Source organism: Melanerpes formicivorus, unplaced genomic scaffold (genome assembly GCF_026170545.1).
Source record: "Melanerpes formicivorus ecotype bairdi unplaced genomic scaffold, bMelFor1.0.p_v2 SCAF_15, whole genome shotgun sequence".
Lineage (NCBI taxonomy): Eukaryota > Metazoa > Chordata > Aves > Piciformes > Picidae > Melanerpes > Melanerpes formicivorus.
Window position 1 is genome coordinate 10,536,313 of NW_027142367.1, and position 17,693 is coordinate 10,554,005.

The following is a 17,693-nucleotide window of genomic DNA, read 5'->3' on the forward strand; positions in this document are numbered from 1 at the left end:
GGTTGCTCAGATTATGGAGCTAAAGTAGCTATGGAGAGTGAACATTTTCTGCAGTCTAAGCTCCTATGATCTGTTCACGATACCTTTTCTTCACAGACTGGTAATTCCAACTTAAGCAATATTCTGTTAGAACTGATTTCAAGACTGCAAAATCCCATTCTTAATGTGGCTCTTCTGAAATCAAGATGGAGGGATCTGGTTGTATTCAGAGATTACAGTTATCCCTGAATCTTGGTCATAGGTTGGTAACAAAGCAGTCACCTCTGGAAGACCACCAGAAGGAGGTTCTCCAAATTTCTCAAGAGGCTCAGTTTCTTACACAGAGCTCATTGTACATGCCAAGGTTCAGGGCTGGGACAGCCACTGGATGAGTGCCAGAGGCTCACTGTGAACCCCTCTGCCTGCTCAAAGGGAAGAGAAAGGGAAGATGGGAGAGAGACTGGTGGGCTGGGGAAAAAACTAAACCAGCTGGAATGGAAAGAGGAACAGGAGGAACAATTGAATGAAATAGAGACAAAAAGATAGAAACTGGTATGGAACCACCCCCTGATAGCAATGTCACCACTGTGGGCAGGCACTAGGGAAGTCCCTGACTGGATCCAGCAGCGAATAGCAACCAGGTTCAGAAACACACTGATCAGGATCAAAGAGAGATCTGAGGAGTGGGTGTCAGGATGAAGGTGCAGTCTCTTTTTGGCGGTGCACAGTCATAGGACAGGACCAAGGGGTACAAGCTAGAACACAGGAGGTTCCACCTGAACGTGAGGAGACACTACTTCACAGTGAGGGTGATGGAACACTGGAACAGGCTGCCCAGAGAGGTCATGGAACCTTCTCTGGAGACTTTGAAAACCCACCTGGATGTGTTTCTTTGTGGCCTGCTTTGGCACGGGGGTCAGACTTGATGATCTCTGGAGGTCCCTTCCAACCACTAACATTCTGTGATTCTCTGAAGGTTGGACCAGATGATCCTTGGGGTCCCTACCAACTTGTCATTCTAGGATTGCTGCTGTGAACCTGGGTTTTCATCTTTTAGAACTCCTTTGTAATCCTTCTGATAACTTTGAAGTGCAGGTAACCAAAACTAACTCAAGTGCAGTAAATTAGAGATGTAAATTCTAAATTCAGGTATGTGACCCATCACCAGCTGTATTTCTAGAACAATGTCCTAACAGAACTGCAAGTTAAGTTTTTGCATGTCCATGTTTCCAGACAAGGAAGGTCCAGAGAAAAAGAAACTGAAGAAGGATGCTGCAAATAAGAAGTCAACACCAGTTAACATTCTGTTTGGCTATCCTCTGTCAGAGCGCAAACAGATGGCACTTCTCATGCAGATGACAGCAAGAGACAACAGCCCAGGTGATCTTACAAAGTGAACAGTTTTCCTCTTAGCTGTTTAATTCTGTCCCAGTCTCAATATCCTGAAGCCTGATGTCTTTGAAGAATCCATGATTTTTACTGGAATTTGTTATATTGCTCCCAATTCTATTAAAAAGTATTTTTCACTGATGTGTAACTGATGAAAAAATTCTTGACCTTCTGTATTTAGGTGCAAACTTTTGCATTATGAGAGCTATAGAACCTGAGAATCTCTTCATTTCAATGTCTTTTTGCCTCTCAAACTCTGTTCCATACACACTCTAAAAACCTGAAGGTTAGTTGTATTTTTAGGAAATTTAACCATTGTCCTATTGTCTCAATTCAGAGTGGGATTTTTAAGGTAGAAGGAAGCTGGATTGTTTCCTTAGGATTTAATGGGAGAGGGGTTACACCTTGATTTCAATTCAGAACTTCAAACTTTCCTTGGTCCATCTGTATGTCAAACAATCTTTATATTAAAAGTGTATATTCTGCAGGTATATAAAATTAGCATTTAAAAATGAATAGCTGTGTTTCCTTAAGAAACTACCTAATCTACCCCAAGAGGTTTGTGTTGGGGCAGCTGAGGAGTACAGTACATATGATTGTGTTCCTTCCCCATACATAAAAATAGAATAGAATTGTGCTGGAGGAAGGGGAAGCAGGATAGGTACTGATCTCAGGTGGACAAGAAGGCCAACAGCATCCTGGCCTGTATCAGCAACAGTATGACCAGCAGAACCAGGAAAGTGATTGTCCCCTATACTCAGCAGTGGTGAGGCCACACTTTGGGTACTGGGTTCAGTTTTTGGCCCTTACTACAAGAAAGACATCAAGGTGCTGGAGTGGGTTCAGAGTAGGGCAACAAAGCTGGGGAAGGGTCTAGAACACAAGTCTTCAAAGGAGCAGCTGAGGGAACTGGGGTTGTTCAATCTGCAGAAAAGGAGGCTGAGGGGAGACCACCTTGCTCTCCATAACTCCCTGCAAGGAGATTGGGGTGAGGAGGGTGTTGGTCTTTTCTCCCTAGTAACAAGTGATAGGACAAGAGGAAACAGCCTTAAGTTACACTAGGGGAGGTTTAGACTAGAAATGAAAAGAAACTTCTTCACAGAAAGGATTCTCAAACTCTGGAACAGGCTGCCCAGGGAGGTGGTTAAGTCCCTGCTAAAAATAGGCAGAGATGTGGTGCTGAGAGACATGGTTTAGCACCAGATTTGGTAGCGTTAGATAATGGTTGGACTCGATGATCTTAAAAGGTTGATTTGGCTCCCAGCAAAATGCTTCTGGGATCTGTATGGTCATGCTTTGTCTTGTTTCAGCAGAATTTATAGCAGAGTAGGTGGAGCTGGTATTTCAGACGAACTTCATCTGTCCTTGAAACCAATTTTAACAACAGTGAGATTTTGCAAATCACCCTTTTGCACACTGCAAATAGACATTGTGCTGGTAAATGTAAAATCCTTTATTTAAACACAATCATTCACTGATTATTGTCATGCAAGTGTTAACAGGAGGTGAGGTAAAAACAGTCTTAAAGTTACTTAGAGTGACCGTTTCAAAACTTGTTTTGTAGATTCCACCTTAAATCACCCCTTGCAAACACCACCATCACAAAAGAAAACTTCCACCTCTTCTTCAAGGCAAAAAGACAAAGTGAACAAGAGAAATGAGAGAGGGGAAACTCCTCTACACATAGCAGCGATCCGAGGGGATGTCAAACAAGTGAAGGAGCTGATCCGTTTAGGTGCAAATGTCAACGTGAAAGATTTTGCAGGTAAGTTGCTGCACATTCTCTTGCCTGTGCAATGTCAGAGTTTAGTGCTTAAGTTGCTGTCAGAGGTTAAAGTTCAGTTTGTGCTATATGCAAATAAAAAATAGGACATAAAACTTAGGGACACTCTCAAAGCATGGGTTTTATTCCTGGAGTATTGGGACACTGTGGCACATATGGTTTTTACAATGGCATGTTAATACCTAGAGGTTTAATCTGTGGCCAGGTCCTCTGCATGCTGGGTGTTAACAAAAATACCTGTGCATGCCTTCTGGACTTTGTAGAGTGTTTGGGTTTTAGGAACAACTTCTTTGCCAAAAGGGACAACCCATCAGCAGGCTGTCCAGGGAAGTGGTGGAGTGACAGTAAATACTGACACATCAAAATGATCGTTCATCTAGCAGGACTGGATCACAAGGTGTCCTGGTTGTGCTGGGCTGCGGGCCATTATCAGTTTGGAGTCAGCCAGGACAGCTGACAAGGTGGCTACAGGTGGATTCCAGTCCATAAACCTCACATTCAGTATAAAGGGGAAAGTCAGAGGAGAGAGAAGTCTTCTGTTAGAGCTTCCTGCTTGGACTCCTCCTGACCCTGCTCCTCTTCCTTATCCTGCTCTTTGGGACTGATGTACCTTTGCTGGGCTGAGTATAACTTTGTACACTTCATCCTGGCATTGTGATCAATTTTGTTGTCTCATTAAATCCTTTTTCATTTCAACCCATGGGTCTTTCGTCCTCTTCCTGATCCCCCTTCTATTCCTGAGGAGGGCTTATCAGGTGATAAAGCAACTGCTGGAGGTTAGCCCTAAATATGGACTCAACATGGACACAAGTACAAGCTACACACACTCGTCTGCTTTGGTGCACATTAGCTGTCCCTGTAAGGAGCCAACATACATTATGTTGTTGCCACCTTACCTGTTACTAAACTCTGTATCTCCTCACACAGCCTACAATCTCATGATCAGTTGCTAACTTCACCTGCTGTAATTCACAGAATTGCTTAGGTCTGAATAGACCTGTAGGATCGTCAAGTCCAACTGTTAATCCAGCATTGTCAGGTCATAACTAAATAGTGTCCCACAGCACCACATCTACGCGGCTTTCAAATTCCTCCAGTGATGGTGACTTCACCCCTTCCCTGGGCAGCCTGATCCAGTGTTTGAGAACCCTTTCAGTAAAGAAGATTCTTCTAATATCTGATCTAAATCTCCCCTGGCACAACTTGATGCCACTTTCTCTTGTCCTATTACTTTTTACTTGGGAGAAGAGACCAGTACCCACCTCACTACAACCTCCTTTCAGCCACTTGTTCAAAGCAAGAATACCTCTCCTGAGCCTGCTTTTCTCCAAGCTGAACAACCCCAGTTCATTCAGGTTCTCCTCAGAAGACCTGTGCTCTAGACTCTTCACCACCTTAATTTAATTGTAAAGGCAGATGAAAGGCTGAGGAGAATGGCTGAGAGCTGGTTCTAAGAATCAATTAGGAACAAGTTGTTAAAGACTTCATTCAGAACTTGGGAGGATGTGGTTGAGATCAAGTGAGATGCTTTTCCATTGGTAGTTCCAAGTGAGAAGCAGAGGTGGCTGAGCTTCAAAATCCTGTGTAGGGGATGAAGTTAAGAAGAGCAGGAAGATTTGAGCAGTGAGTCATGAGTGGAGAAAAATAAAAATTCAGGATGCAGTGAAGTGTAGAGATAATTAGAGATTTTAGCTAAGAATCTGGCAGAACTAAAGGAGAAGAAAATGAATTAGTAAGGGAGGACATAACCCTGCTCATGGGATATCTGCCAGAACGATACTGCTGTATGAGAATGAGAGTAAAGGAAACAGATGTTGAGAGCTTGCCAGGACTAGAGTTGGCAGGCTGGACATTGTGATAGGGTAGGAAAGCACAGCAGTAAAACACAGAGAGGAATGAATCAGGGAGGGTATAAGGGAAAAGAAGACAGAGTTCAGAGGACTGAGAGCAGAAGCGTTATGCTTGTGGGTAAGTGAGAAAAGGATGAATGACAAGAAGATGGAAAGAAGGAACAGGTAGCCAAGCAGTGAGCGACCCAAATGATGAGTGGAGAAGAAATGTGGTATATGAAGATCAGGAAGAAGGGGTTTGGTCTAGAATAAGGTAGAGTGTTTTATTTTTTAGCTTTATTTTTATTCAAGTGAGTGGCAGTTGAGAAATTGAGTAAGATGAGGATGAGAAGTTACCTTGCTGAAGGATTAGATAAATTAGGAGTTTCTTGTACCTCCTGTTCACAGATGTTCAAGGCCATTACTGATTAGACACACAATTCAAGTGCATAAACCCTTCCAGACCTGCACTGATTAAGTTGGAAACAAAAAGTGAATGCTTTCCCCAGAACTGGGCTTTGAGAAGGCAGAAGCAACAGACTGGAAGTTCAGGGCAGCTTAGTAGAAGGCACCAAGGTGGGGAGAGGAATATGGAAACTGAGGTGAGGAATATAGCATGTGGAGGTTGATTGCTCTCTTCAGTTGAGGCTATGCTACAAAAAAATTAGCTCTGAACTTCAGCTTGTCAATGTGGAAATCAAAACTGTCAAGAATATAGTATTCCAGGAGGTAGCAGGACCAAGTCCTCTGCCAGTATCTATTCGTGGCTCACTATCTAGACTAGTTAGATAGCTGAATGTTGGTAGTGATTCCTTGTCCATGTTCAGCAGCTCTGAGAGAGCACTGGTTATGGTAATTTGCTGTATTTGTCCTTTCCGATACTGTGATTTTTGACCTGTTTCCATATAGAATAATATTATTTATATTACTTAACACTGTGGTCAAATGCTTACTAGCTAAACAACTTTAACATGTTTAGGCTGGGGTTTTTTTTTGCCAGATTTTGGTTTTTTCCTATTTGATTAATGATTTCTGTGTTCAGTGTAATCACAGAGAAGTGTGGAATTTGGCATGAGGTTTAGAGTTGACAAAGCAAGTGTTGTCCATCAGATGGATGGCATTACCTTCCTGCCAGCTGTTGTGTGCAAGTGTGTTTTGAAGGGTTTCGAGGCAACAGAGATCACACAGAAGGAAAGAAAAACAACTCTCAAATCTTTCCAACTCGTGCTTGCCACTCTTTGCCACAGGTTGGACACCACTGCATGAAGCTTGTAACGTTGGTTACTACGATGTCGCTAAAGTCCTGATCGCAGCAGGAGCTGATGTGAACACCCAGGGCTTGGATGATGATACACCGCTTCATGACTCTGCTAGTAGTGGGCACAGAAATGTGAGTGTACAGCAAGAGTGGGAGGGCAATAAAGAGGAGGTATGAAATGCTCCATCTTTAGAACAAATCCTGACTACCCTGATTGCTGTCATACAGCTTTGTATTTCTGCTTCTGCTGTTTTGAGGGCATCTTAAAATTGGTTTGGTTGTCACATCTCGCTTTTCATCTTGCTTCTACTGCCAGGTATTCTCAGTTTTCTCAAGTATTTACAAGTTTCGCTTTTTAAATAAATGAAACAGTTAAATTACTTTTTCTTAGTGAGATTTCTATTGTGTGAAATTCTCAACAGGAGAATGTCTCCAAACAGTATACTGTGGGTTTGTGTGTAAATCTTTCTCTCCATCCTTCCATTTATCCATTCATCCATAGAATGGTTTGGGTTGGAAGCAACCTTGAAGATCATCCACCCCTGACACCCCTGGCTTTGGCAGAAACACCCTCAAGGCCTTCATCCACCCTGGCCTTGGAACACTTTCAGGGAGGGGGCACCCACAACCTCCCCGGGTACCTCTCATCTCAACCACTGATGCTACCTCTCATGGCTGCTAGGGCACATTGTTGACTCATACTCAACTTGCCATCGACCCAAACCCCCAGATCTCTTTCTTCAGGGCTACCTTTCATCCCTCGGTTTGTACATACAACTAGGATTGCCCTCTCCCAGGGGCAGAATCTAGCACTTGCTATTGTGAAAAGTCAGAGAGTTGGTGATTGTCCAGCTCCCTGGTCTATCCATATCCCTTTGTAAGGCCTTTCTGCCCTCAAGGGAGTCCACAGCTCCTCCTCGTTCAGTGTTGTCAGCAACCTCATTTCATTTCCATTCAGTTCCTGAACCTAGATAATTTATAAAACCATGGAAGAGAGCTGCCCCTAAAAGTGAGCCCTTGGGAACTACACTGGTGACTGGCCATCAGCTTGATGTGACCCCATTTACTGTAACTCTTTGAATCTAAGCTGTCATCCAGTTCATTGCCTGGCCATCATATTATGGACTTGTCTAACTGTGTGCTGGACATTTTATCCAGAAGGGCACTGTAAGAGACAGTACCAAAAGGTTTCGTAGTATCATCATTCAGGGTTGGAAGGGACCACAAGGTTCCAACCCCCCTGCCATGGACACCCCACACTAGATCAGGATGGACAGAGCCTCAGCCAGCCTGGGCTTGAACACCTCCAGGGACGGGGCCTCGACCACCTCCCTGGACAACCCATTCCAGGGCTTCACCACTCTCATGGGGAAGAACCTCCTCCTCACATCTAGCCTGAATCTCCCCACCACCAGCTTCATTCCATTCCCCCTAGTCCTATCACTACCTGAGATCCTGAGAAGTCCTTCCCCAGCCTTCCTGTAGGCCCCCTTCAGATACTGGAAGCCCACAATTAGGTCACCTGGGAGCCTTCTCTTCTGCAGACTGAACAGCCCCAACTCCTTCAGTCTGTCGTCATAGGAGAGGTGCTCCAGCCCTCTGATCATCCTTGTGGTCCTTCTCTGGACACGTTCCAGCACCTCCACATCCCTCTTGTAATAGGGTCTCCAGAACTGGACACAGTACTCCAGGTGGGGTCTCACCAGGGCTGAGTAGAGGGGGAGGATCACCTCCCTCGACCCAAACCACCAGATCTACTGGCTTCCCTTGATCAGCTAGATGGTTGCCCTTGTCATAAAAGGAAATTAAGCTGGTTAAGCAGGACTTTCCCTTCATGAGCTGGTGCTGGCTGTGACCACTGACTGCATTGTCCTTCAAGTGGGTTTCAGTAACATCCAGAACAACCTTCTCCACAATTTTACCAGGCACTGAAGTGAGACTGACGGGCCTGTAATTACCAGGGTCTTCCTGCTTTCTCTTACTGAAAACTGGGATGCTGTTTGCCACCTTCCATTCAACTGGGACCTCTCCAGACTCCCCAAACCATCCGTCCATCCTTCCATGATCCATCTATCTATATTTATTTTTAGACATTTGCATATGGAGTTTGAAGCAGCACTGGTGTGTGTGTGTATATATATTCTTTTAGTTTTTAAATTCACTATTAATAGCTTAGTGGAGAAGCTAAATGGAGCACTGTAGGTATTTTACATTAATTTCTGAGTCTGGTCTTGTTTTCTGCAAACTAGATGCAGGAATTACTCTGCTGTATCTTTATAGAATCACACAGAATCCCAGCATGTTGGGGGTTGGAAGCAACCTGTGGAAATCATCCAATCCAACCCCACTCATAGAGTAGGGTGACCCACAGTAGGTTGCCCAGGGTCACAATGTCGAGGTAGGTTTGGAATTTCTCCATAGAAGGAGACTCCACAACCTCTCTGGGCAGCCTGCTCCAGTGCTCTAGTGCCCTCAAAGTAAAGAGGGTCATGTTACCATATCAGTGCCTGATGAATTTCCCCATTCTTATTATGTAGGACAGAAAAGTAACTCACACTGGATTCTGTGCTGAAAATGCAGTGACCTTGGTGTCATTCTAACTTCAACAGGGTTTTTTTGCCCTTGATGCTAGAGAAATTGATGCTTTTTTCTGTACTGTATTCAACTAAGGATGGGGAAGATACATGAATCTCTTCAGGGCTTTTCTGGAATGCTGTGGAAACCAACAGTACTGCTAGTTGAAAAGCTTTTCCTGTTCCATAGAGTTAAGCACTATAAAATGGGGAGCAAAGAGGTGAATCAGGAGCAGAGGACTAGAGAGGTGAGGAACCAGATGAGTTGTATGAAGAAATGCTAGAACAGCAAGAATAAAATTATATTGTTGCTTTTCTTCATCAGGATGAAATGTCTGTGTAACAGGGGACAACTTCTTTAATCTTCTTCATTACCTCTTTTCTGAGTAGATGATGAGCACGTGACATTTCCATTCTAGTTGCCAAAGTCTTGGTTTCCAGTCTCAGTCTCATAGGAAAGAATTCAGGGTTGTCCACATTTCACGTGCAGCGGAAGACTTTTCTGCTGGTTAAGTAACATGTTGTGGAAAACCTAAACCTTAATTTATTGCTGCAGATTGTGAAGCTGCTGCTTCGACATGGTGGAAATCCATTTCAAGCCAATAAGCACGGAGAGAGACCCGTTGATGTTGCTGAAACTGAAGAGCTGGAAATGCTGCTGAAAAGGGAGGTGCCCATCTCTGATGATGAGAGTTGCTCAGGTAGGAACAGCTGTTTAATGACATAACATCAAGTGCATCAATTCACCTGAAATCAGATTGGTTTAATCTTTTGCTGTAGGTAGCAATTGCTATTGCTGAGGGGTAGTTTTCAAATCTTCCAGGTGAATTGAGTTCTCTGAAGTGTTTATTCTGACTTTGTATCCTAATAAATATGGTTATTTTCTCTGTATCTTCCTATGATAAAAGCACCAATCCGAGGTGGGATTAATTTGTGGGCTTATTAAAGAAAGAAGGGAAAAAACAAAGTGGTTTCTGAGAACACTTCTTGGGGGAAAATATCTCCCAAGGTACTTATTTCACATCCTTAGTAGACGAATGGGACCTAGTATCTCACAAGGGTATAACTTGGTTCCACTTACTCAGGGATATAAAGATTCATGAGGAAATTTCTTTACTTGAGCAACTTTTTATCTTTCAAGAATAAAAACTTACCTGCTGTTGAAAAATGGCCAAATAGTTCATGTGGAGGAACCTCATGTAGTTGTTAGAGAGAATAAGAGATGATGAATTCCTGGAGGAATGAGTCATCATGGTACAATGTCCTTGAGAAAGAGTCAGGTTATAGAATCATAGAACCATTCAGGTTGGAAAAGACCCCTGGGATTATCAAGTCCAACCACTGACCTTACTCTGCAATGTTCACCCCTAAACCATATCCCCAAGCACCACTTCTAAATGACCTTTAAACACATCTACAGATGGTGACTCATCCACCTTCCTGGACAGCCTGTTCCAATGCTTGACCACTCTTTCTGTGCAAAAACTTTTCCTAATGTCCAGCCTAAACCTACCCTGCTGCAGTTTGAGACTGTTCCCTCTTGTCCTGTTGCTGATAATCACCAGCACCAGCTTCTCTACAATGTCCTTTCAGGTAGTTGTAGAGAGTGATGAGGTCTTCTTTCAGCCTTCTTGTCTTCAGGCTAAACAGCCCCAGCTCCTTCTGCCGCTCTTCATAAGATTTATTCTCCAGGCCCTTCACCAGCTTTGTTGCCTTCCTCTGCACTTACTCCAGCACCTCGACATCTCTCTTGTATTGAGGTGCCCCAAACTGGACATAGCAGTCGAGGTGTGGCCTCACTGGTGCTGAGTACAGGGAGACAATCACCTCCCTACTTCTGCTGGACATAGCATTTCTAATACAGGCCAGGATGCCATTGGCTTTCTTGGCCACCTGGGCACACTGCTGGCTCATGTTTGCCCACTCGTCAGTTAGAACCCCGAGGTCCATTTCTGCCAAAGAGCTTTCCAGCCACACTTCCCCAAGGGAATAATTTGGCACAATAGGTGAGGATTACAAGATTTAAGGTCATTGCTTTTATTAGACTGGGATATAAACACTAATCAATGGTTTTTACATACCTGAGTGAGAGCTCTAAAGTGTGGGGAGGAATGTGATTTCACAACCTTTAGTTTTAAAAAGCTGAACCCTAGTGAGAAGGTTTATTGTGGATTTTGAGTGGGTTTTTCCTTTTCTTTCTTCCTTTGTTCAGCAGCATGACTGCTAAACTGAATTATTTTGTCCTGAAGTCGCATCAATACTCAGCTAACTTTTGTTTTCCTTACTCTAGATTCTGAAGAACCTCCATCTGTAAACTCTTCCATCATAGAGGCAAATGTTGATTCAGAAGCAGAAAAGGACTCAGTAGCCAACGACAGCAAACAAACAGTCCCCAGTAAGGCACCACTTCCACCTGCTCTTGATGAGTATGAGTTCAAAGATGATGATGAAGATGAAATGAAAAAAATGATTGATGACAAACACATCCTTAGAAAAGACTTAAGGAAAGAGGATGAGTCTGAAGGTGAGAAGAACAGCTTATTTGTGAAACAGGAAAAAGTTACCTTTTCAAAATCATTTAAAAGCAAAAAGCAGAAACTGTCTAGAGTTCTGTATTCAAGTTCGGAGAGCTCAGATGAAGAGATACTTCAGGACAAGAAAGTGGTCACTCCTTGCTCTGTTTCAGAGACATCAAACTCGGATGTAAGAGTGAAAAAAGAATATATGGTTCCAAATGAACACAAGCAAAAAGGCAAAGTTAAGAGAAAACTAAAAAATCAGAGCAAAAACAAAGAGAATCAAGAACTAAAGCAAGAAAATGCCAGAATAACAAATATAGCTGCTGTTGGGTTAGATTCGTTAGATAAAACTCGAGAGGAAGAAACCTTTAAGAAGTCTTTCACCCCAAAAGAAGATTCTTCTATACATCTCTTTCATATCGCTGCTGGCAAGTCTCCAAAGCACCCCTGTGGATTAAGTGAAAAGCAGGCATCACCGCTAAAGCAAGAGAACACCAAACCCTGCCTATCTCCAGGAGATTCGGAAATAACTTTGCAATCTGATGTAGTGCGATATGATCACAACACCGATTCTGAGTATCTGGTAGAAAGTTCTAGTGGCAAATCTTGCAAGCACAAAGAAAAAACCAAGCACCATCAGAAGGATTTTCACTTAGAGTTTGGTGAAAAATCCAGTCCTAAAACGAAAGAGGAAGACAATAGCTCGGCATTTGAGAGTTCAGAGTATACTCTCAGAAAGATTGACAAGGAAGGTAAAACTCTTAAAAAGCATAAATTAAGGCACAAAGAAAGAGAAAAGGAGAAGCACAAAAAGGAACAGGATGGAGAGAAGGAAAAACATAAACACAATGTGAAAGAGGTTCAAAGAAGCATTGAGTTTGACAGAGAATTTTGGAAGGAGAACTTCTTCAAAAGTGATGAAAATGAAGACATGTTGCTAAATCTAGACTGTGAATCTCTCTCTTCAGACAGAAAATCAAAGCTGGAGAAAACTGTGGCAAAAGAAGATAAATTAGTAAAGGAAAGACAGTTCCAGAGAAATGCTAAAGAGGAGAGAGAGAAAGAGAAAAGCAAAAAAGAAAATGAGAAGTTTCTGAAGGAGGAAAGAATAAAAGATGCAAAAGAAGAAAAAGAAATGATGCTTGTAGGTAAAGAGATGGAATTGTTCCTTGTTCTTAAGGGTGGGGCTGTCAGTGTGAATTTAATAGAAAAAGAAACAGATGCTGCAAAGCAGGAAAAGCATTTAAAGGAAAATAAAGAAAAGACTGAAAAACGAACCTCAGCAAAAGAAATGGAAAAAGTGGAAAGAAAAATTGGAGAAAAGGAGAAAAAGGTAAAAGAAAAAGCAGAAGTAAATGAAAATATAGAGAAAGTCAAGGAGAAGCCCAATTTCCAGCAAGCAGAAAGATGCCATAAGGACAATGATAAAATCAAAAGCCTGGGTACTCTTAAAAAACCTGATGACAAAGAAAGAAATAAAGAGAAACCTGATAAGAAACATGATAAAGAGAAGGCTGATAAAGACAGACACTGGGCTGAAAGCAAAGAAAAACACTGCACTGAAAGGAAAGTCAAACAGTCCGATAAAGAATCTGAATATACTAAATCAGAGAAAAACAGAATGAAAGAAAAGGAGCTTGACAAAAAAGACAGATGCAAAGACAAGGAGATGTCATCAACAGCAAACTCAAAGCACCTGCAGGACGAAAGGAGGTGCAGTGTCACAGAAAGTACCAAAATGGCGCATGACAAACTGGCATCTTTGAAAGAAAAACCAAAAGACGACCTGTTGAAAACTCCAGATGGCAGGGAGAAGGATAAAAAAGAGAAAGATATCGACCGATACAAAGAGCGGGACAAACATAAAGAGAAACTGCATCAGAACAGTTTGCTTAAGCTAAAACTTGAACATGAGAAAATTAAGCCTAAACCAGCTCCTCCCCCAAAGGATGCTCGGCCTAAAGAAAAGAGATTAGTCAATGATGATTTAATGCAGACAAGTTTTGAACGAATGCTTAGCCTTAAAGATCTAGAAATAGAGCAGTGGCACAGAAAACACAAAGAGAAAATAAAACAGAAAGAGAAGGAACGTTTAAGAAACCGCACTTCTTTGGAACTCAACAAGGTGAAAGAGAAACCAAAACACTCCTTAGCTGAGGCAAAAAGCAAAGAACTGATTCGTTCGAAAAGCTCAGAGCTGCCAGATGTCTGCCTGAAGGACAAGCAACAGAAAGATGCTACGAGTAGTAGATCGCAATCAGTAGACACCAGAAGTGTCAGTGTTGTAAAGCCTTCCTTGGCTTTAGAGAACTTCAATAGATCCCCCAAATCAGACAGTGAAAAGCCAGGTCTGAGCTCCAGGTCAGTATCCATGGTTTCAGTTGCAAGCTCTGAGGACTCCTGCCACGCCATGGTAACGACTCCACGGCCTGTAACTGAGTACAACTCGGACTTTATGCCAGAAGGTTCCGACTCCCAGATGTCTTGTTCACAGTCACCGTTTTTGGTGAGTGTCAGATCACCAGCCCTCTTTGAAAAGGAGCCTGATGGTCTGGCTGAGTTGCCAGATCGCCCCAAGCCATCTTTAACAAGCAGGTTTGCAACAGTGTGCATCAGATCAGTATCTGTCGAAGATGATAAACTGGTTTTGAATGAGTGTAGACCTCTGGTGGAGGTTCAAAGGTGCAATGTGCTTGCTGCTGTTCCTGAACCTAGCAGACAGCGCTGGATATCAGAAGAGCATAGCCAGAATGCTCTGCTGTCACCTCAGCCTTTTGCTAGCACTTCTCCTATAGCAGAACTGCCATGCAGCATGCTGGAAAGAGACTTTCAGAGCAGTATGTCCAGTTTGCAGTCAAACTTCACATCGTCTCCAACGGTTAGCAACAAGCAGGCAGCAGTGGGTATAGGTACTGTTAAGAATAGCCCTCAGATGAGCCCCTCAGGAGACTCTAACACGCATTTAGAGCCATGTGGTCAAAGCAGTGTGACTCAGCAAACCAAACGGTGGGATGTGCCTTTTGACAGACTCAATGCATTAAACAATGAGTGCAGCAGCTCAGGTTATAGTGTAGCAGAGCAAGACACCAGCAGTGGTACAGCAACACTTAGTTCTGAAAACAGGACATTAAAAGAGCAACAAATGTCTCCATTTGTGCCTCAGCATGCTGAGATTAAGGGAAGTTCCACTTCTCAAGAATCTGCATCTTTGTTGCCTTCACAGTCGCCTTGTTCTTTACCTGCCCAGCCACTCCCAGATGGGTCTAAGCACATTTCTTTACCAGGCGTTAGCAGCCAAGATTCATTTACACCCCAAAATCTAGTTCAAACTACTTTGGATACAGATAATACTGGTACCAGAGAGCTGGAAAATGCTTTCTGCCCTTCAAACATCCAGAAGGCCAATGCACCCACTGCTGTGTGTTCTGAGGGCTCTGCTAAGGATGTTTCACAGAGCTGTGAGAGGGTGAATGATTCACCTACAGCAGTGACAGAAAAAGACACCCCTGAAAGTGAGAGCAGTTCACAATTACAGGTAAACTCCTGCATAGTCAGTCAAGCAGTTTGTAAGAATGCTCAGAGTGAAGCAGGTGGTAGCACAGCAGATGCTTCAGACATCAGAAATGAGAAAGGGCAGCAAGTGAAGCTGTTTGCAGTGCATGTTGTTAATAGCAAAGCCAACACTGAGCTCTGTGAACTAAGTTCAGGAATGTCAAAGGGAATTACGAACGAATCAGCTACTAACAAACCCTGCACTGTAGACAGAGAAAATGTGTTGACAGATGATCCACCACAGTTTTCCTCTTTATCTAGTTTGGATAATAGTTCACAACAGATGGCACAGGAAGAGGTGCAGAAATACGGCCAAACAGTGAAACTGGAAGAAGAAATTGCTGAGGGTCAGAAGGTGGAACAGCAAGAAGTACCTCAAAGAATCACGAGGAACAGAGCAAATATGCTTGCCAACCAGGGGAAGCAGAATCCCCTTGGCTTCACACTGACATCAGAAAAAGAGTCAGAGTCCTCAGTGTCTCTGAAAGCAAGGATTAGACTGACTGAAGAGGAGGATGCTCAGGTCCATCCTCCACGTAAAAGAAAGGCGTTGCGTGTGCCTCAGCCCGTGCAAGCCAGCCCTTCTTTACTGCAGGCTAAGGAGAAGACCCAGCAGTCGCTGGCAGCTATTGCTGATTCTCTGAAGCTGGAGGAGATTCAGCCTTACAGTTCTGAGAGAGCCAACCCATATTTTGACTACTTGCACATAAGGAAAAAGGTAGAGGAGAAGCGTAAACTGCTGTGCAGCGTTATTCCTCAGGCGCCTCAATGCTATGATGGATACATGACCTTCAACAGCTCATACATGCTGGATGGCAATCCCTTGAGCAAGATCTGCATCCCAACTGTAAGTAACACGGTCTTTTATGTACACAGCACCATGAAAAGTGTGGTTTGGGTTTGGTTTTGTAACTTGAATATTCTCCCTAACTTCCTGCTGAAGAGTTGTGCTCAAAATAGTAAGTTGACATTTGTCACAGAATCACAGAATGTTAGGGGTTGGAAGGGGTCTGCAGAGATCATGTAGTCCAACCCCCCTGCCAAAGCAGGATCATCTAGAGCAGGTCACGGGAGCATATCCAGGAAGGTTTTGAAAGTCTCAAGAGAAGGATGCTCACAATCTCTCTGGACAGCCTGTTCCAGTGCTCTGTCACCCTCACACTAACGAAGTGTCTCCTTACGTTTTGAGGTGGAACCACCTGTGTTCTAGTTTGTACCCACTGTTCCTTCTCCTGTCACTAGGCACCACTGAAAAGAGGCCATCACCTTCATCTCAACAGCCTGCTCCCCTCAGATATTTATAGACATTAGTAAGATCTCCTCTCAGCTTTCTCATCTCAAGACTAAATGTCAAATCAGCATTGACCGGTAATGTCATTTTTAAAAGCCCCAGTCAGTAAAAATGCAAGCAGCGGTTTCACCAGACAAACGTGATAGAAGCATTGAATGGTTTGGGTTGGAAGGCACCTTTGAATTTCACCTAGTCCAACACCCCTGCTGTGAGCAGGGGCACAGAATCAAAAATCATGGAATTAATTGGGTTGGAAGGGACCTATGAAGGTCATCTAGTTGAAGATGTCCCTGCTCACTGCAGGAGGGGTGGACTAGATGACCTTCATAGGTCCCTTCCAACCCAACTCATTCTATGATTCTGTCATCCAGCATGTGTCGTGTATTTCATGTATGACACCTGTAAAAGGCACACAGACAAAGGCGGCATTTCAAAGTATTTACCATGGCACAGCCAGCCCTTCAAAAGTGAAGTCAGGTGTTGAGAGCTGCTCCAAATTTCTGCTAGCAAAAATTTGGTTAAAACTAACTGTTCAAAGCTGTTTCATTTGGTCACAACAGTGGAATATTAGTGACATGTATGTGTCCAGTTCTAGGCTCCCTAGTTCAATAGAGAGCAGGGACTACTGGAGAGAGTCCAGTGGAGAGCTACAAAGATGCTGAGGGGACTGGAGCATCTCTCTTACAAGGAGAGGCTGAGAGATTTGAGCCTGTTTAGCCTGGGGAAGACCAAGAGGGAATCTTATCAATACTTATAAATATCTAATGGGTGAAGGCCATGAGGATGGGGTCAGCCATTTTTCAGTGGTGGCCAGGGATAGAACAAGGGGCAACAGGTGCAAACTAGAATAAAGGAAGTTCCATTTAGACATGAGAAATTACTCTGTGATAGAATACTGAAACAAGTTTCTCAGGGACATTGTGAAGTATCCTTCTCTGGAAAACTTCAAAACTCGCCTGAATGCAACCCTGGACAACCTACTCTGGGTGACCCTGCTTTAGCAAGGAGGTTGGATTAGGTGATCTCCAGAGGTCCCTTCCAACCCCTACCATTCTGTGTGAGTGTTGTTACGCATATGATGTGTAATTTAATGTGGAAAATGTCCTTCCTGTTGGGATTTTGAAGTGTTTCCTTTGATGGTTCTTTAATGATTCTCTGTTATCCTGATTTGTGCCTCATTAATTTACATAAGCTGTGGGGAAAATAGATTCTCTTGCTTAAATTACTCCTGTGTTTTAGATACCACTACATGAAGACAATATATTTAGCTCTGAGGCTCTGAGGCTTGGAATAGTTGGTGTAACACACTGTTCTGTGCATTGGAATTTTAATGATGCACTGGAGTGTATCTAATGAACTGCAAACATCCTGTAGGTGGGAACCAGGAGATGCTGTGCTGAAGTTTGATTTCCACAGTGTGGCCGTTTAGGCTGGGTGCCTCCTGCTGCTGCCACATAAGATACACCTTTGGTGCCCTGAGTGTCCAGCCCAGTGGGTGGACACAGGAAGCTGCATATTTC

At 43.4% G+C, this 17,693-nt stretch overlaps 1 protein-coding gene across 5 annotated transcripts in view; it reads left to right on the forward strand.

Moving 5' to 3' along the window:
* ANKRD12 (ankyrin repeat domain 12) overlaps positions 1–17,693 on the forward strand; it is a 63,345-nt gene that overhangs the window by 29,672 nt on the left and 15,980 nt on the right. For 4 of the 5 annotated variants that reach the window (XR_010988453.1, XM_068147601.1, XM_068147602.1 and 1 more), the window contains 5 exons: positions 1,213–1,359; positions 2,933–3,133; positions 6,228–6,370; positions 9,368–9,512; positions 11,102–15,729. Coding sequence is in view for 4 of the 5 variants with exons in the window: in XM_068147601.1 (XP_068003702.1) it covers positions 1,213–1,359; positions 2,933–3,133; positions 6,228–6,370; positions 9,368–9,512; positions 11,102–15,729 (5,264 nt within the window). In the remaining variant the exon portion in view is untranslated. Of the gene's footprint in view, positions 1–319; positions 1,075–1,212; positions 1,360–2,932; positions 3,134–6,227; positions 6,371–9,367; positions 9,513–11,101; positions 15,730–17,693 lie in introns of those variants that run through there. The other variant, XM_068147604.1, reaches the window with a different exon arrangement.